The 3185-nt window shown below is 38.9% G+C and overlaps 1 protein-coding gene across 1 annotated transcript in view; it reads right to left on the bottom strand.

The window, feature by feature from the left end:
* Window positions 1-411, bottom strand: part of LOC118341517 (POU domain class 2-associating factor 1) — a 13351-nt gene extending 12940 nt beyond the window's left edge. The window contains exon 1 of the mRNA XM_035679784.1: window positions 316-411. Coding sequence (XP_035535677.1) covers window positions 316-331 — 16 coding nt within the window. The 5' untranslated portion in view covers window positions 332-411. The remainder of the gene's footprint in view (window positions 1-315) is intronic.
* Window positions 412-3185: the final 2774 nt, after the last annotated feature.

The raw sequence follows: 3185 nt of genomic DNA on the forward strand, positions 1-3185 counted from the left end.
CACCAAGAACAGTTATGCTTTACAAAAGTCGTATGTACCGCAAGGCTACTGCACTGGATTGCATTATATTGAATATGATACTATGTCCTCCTCTAAATCATAAGAAATGTAATATGCTCAAAGTGAGCAATTCAGTATTTGTTTTAAATTTCAAAGACTTTCTGCGGCTCTTGTGCCTCCGTCAATAAAATCCAAGCAGATTAAAACTAATAATTAAAATATATAGATTGCATATAAAATAATATCTGTATGAATGAGGACTTTACAGTTCTTGTGTATCATGTAAACAAAAGAGCAATGATGTTTTGTACTTACATTTCTCCCAGTGCATACTGCTTATCTGGACAATATCATATAGCTAAACCGAAGAAAATCAAAGTGGCGGGTTGACTGACGTGCTTTATAACAGCCTGAAGATGACTAACAATCCCCCTGGGATATCGCAGCTTCTCTTAACACAAATCTCACTCATGCATCTAGTTTCAGTGTTGATACTATTTAAGTTGAATCATAACTATGACGAGTGATACAACTTTTTAAAAAGAGTAACAAAAAGGCCCCAGCAATGCCAAAATGAAACAGAAATCAAGGTAACTGAACATTAAGGAGAAGGGCAATATATTCAAATGCACTACAGAAGATTAAAGGAGAGTCAATTAAAATACCACTGATAGACAGACTTTCTTCTCAAACCAAATTACACACAATTTTAGCTCATTACAGAGAAATTAGACATCAGAATTTGTGACTAATGTCTAATATCTATTGAGAGCTTCCATAAATAATATTAATTATGACTTGTTTCTTATTTCTTCGCTTATTTGCTTCCTAGATGGGTTATTCTCATGTCTCTTTTAGGTACAGAGCTGGAGTCAAGACATCATTAGCCTAGCTTAGCATAAAAAAATACTTACATTAACCAACTTAATTAATATTTAATATTTGAAAATGTTTCTTTAAGTGAATAGACACTCACCATACAGAACATAACACACAAATAACTAAGAGTGCACTTCAAAATCATTTGAAATTGTTCAGTGATGTCACTTATGTGTTGCCAATGACAACATGAAGACTCATGTCTGACCAGATCACCTGATACTCCTGCTACAAATGAAAATAAAAACATGCTAATATAAGCTGGGACTTGTTCAGGAAGCACTTTGTATATAATCAGCACCATTTTGAAATTAATCCTGAATTTTTAAGTTCACCAGTCGAGACGAGCCAAAATGTGAGTGATATTAGCTGTACAACCTGATCTGTCTGGTTGCCATATCTGGCTTTGGCATTTTAAACAAGAAGCTTTTGCCAACGCTCACCTGTTTAGGCATGTGAGTAATATAAGCAGTAGAACTTGATAAGAGGCTTTAATAAAGATATCTCTGCTTGAAAAATAGAGGTGAGTCAACATCTTGTTGAGAAGGAAAATACTTTTGACAAGCACATGAACATGTGCTTGTCAAAAGTATTTTCCGTAGAAAGGCTTAGGTTAAGTTATGGTTAGGCGTAGCAGACATAACTGATTGGAGTTGAAATCAGTGGTTATGAGGCCGCAGAATCCATGTACAAGCACAGCTCTCCCAGCCATTCCCAACAAACCTCTGCGGCCAGAGCAGGGAGACCCCAAATTTAGTGATGAAATCATAATGCAGATGTTTAACCAGAGTACTTTACATTGCATTACGCCAGAGTTGGTTTCACTCTCAGTGATATGTAGTTACAGTAAAATACTCTGTAAAACAAGATGCATGCTTTTGCTTCCCCTGTGGAAACTTTTGGGCCACCAGTGATAAAGTTGTGTTAACAAAACAAGGCTTTAACAAATGGAACAGAACAGTGGATTCAACTAGCGTGCATGTAGCCACTGCGAGAGAAAGGCAACTGGTGAAACTGTGGCCCACCTGCTAGGACCAAAAGAACTGACTGTGATGTGTTCAACATCTGCATGATAAAGGTGATGGTCGACCAAAAATTCGCAACGCATTGAAGTTTGTAGTTTAAAAGGTTCCTAATTATTTATATAAGTTCATATGAAGTTGGGATAAGATTTTACCATTTGCTGTAAAAATCTCAGACTTGATGGCTGTGTGTAGATAAAATAAACTCACGTTTAATTATGACCGACAGGTCTTCAGAGGGCATTCTGTGACCGCTAGGGGGTTCTCAGAATTACTGCTGCGGGGCCGCCAAATCATTGTTTAATATCAAAAAATGTAAATACGTCTGAGAGTACACATTAACAAAAATCTAACATGAGGCCAGATATTAGCCTATTGGCGAAGATAAATCCCACATGTATGTCTAAAATTAAAACACAACTATATGTATATGTCGATAATTGACCCTACCTAAGTCCCGGCTCTTTTCCCTCCTTTCATTTTCTTAGATATGCTATGTGCTAGACTTATCTATGTTGAAAAGACAACCACATTTTAAAGATTGTTCAAATATATAGCTAATGTTAGCTAACTAACTAGCAGAGGTGGGTAGTAACGAGTTACATTTACTCCGTTACATTTACTTGAGTAAGTTTTTGAAAAAAATATACTTCTAGGAGTAGTTTTAAATCACTATACTTTTTACTTTTACTGGATACGCCGCCTGTTTTTTTGTGCGGAGAAAGAAAACGTACTCTTACTCCGCCTACATTAGGGCCTAACAATTCGAGGGCCCTGTTACTTTCTCGTGTACCGTCGTTTTGGTATTGCCTACGCCCCTCCCATGGGTTAAGTGTTTTATTTTGACAAGCAGAAGGAGAACCTTCCGCCGCTGTACCAGCCCACATGCAGCCTGTGTTTCACGCGAATCAAACGTGAGTAGGTGTGGGGCGCAGTCTCGCCACGCTGACCCCGAATACTCAATGCTCCCAGCGGCGGCGAAGGGTTAGCTTTTAACCAGGTCCGAGCAGAAACAAACCATGTCCAGAGATTCACGCGTCGGCAATGCCAGGACACAGACGAGGAGGCGCGCGAACACCGCCCCTGGGTCTTCCATAGTGAACAGCCATAGTTTGACTTTAGTAATAAGTGCGAAAACAGCAGGCCTGCACGAATTTATGGTTGTCCTCCCCGTCAACCAGCAACACACACACACCACACACACGCACACACAGTGTTATGGAGAGTTTAGTGGGCTGCCTCAGTTTCTGGCCTGGCCAGAGCCTTGTATAAAAAAGTAATAAA

Source organism: Morone saxatilis, unplaced genomic scaffold (genome assembly GCF_004916995.1).
Source record: "Morone saxatilis isolate NCDOM2014 unplaced genomic scaffold, NCSU_SB_2.0 Contig8, whole genome shotgun sequence".
Classification (NCBI taxonomy): domain Eukaryota; kingdom Metazoa; phylum Chordata; class Actinopteri; family Moronidae; genus Morone; species Morone saxatilis.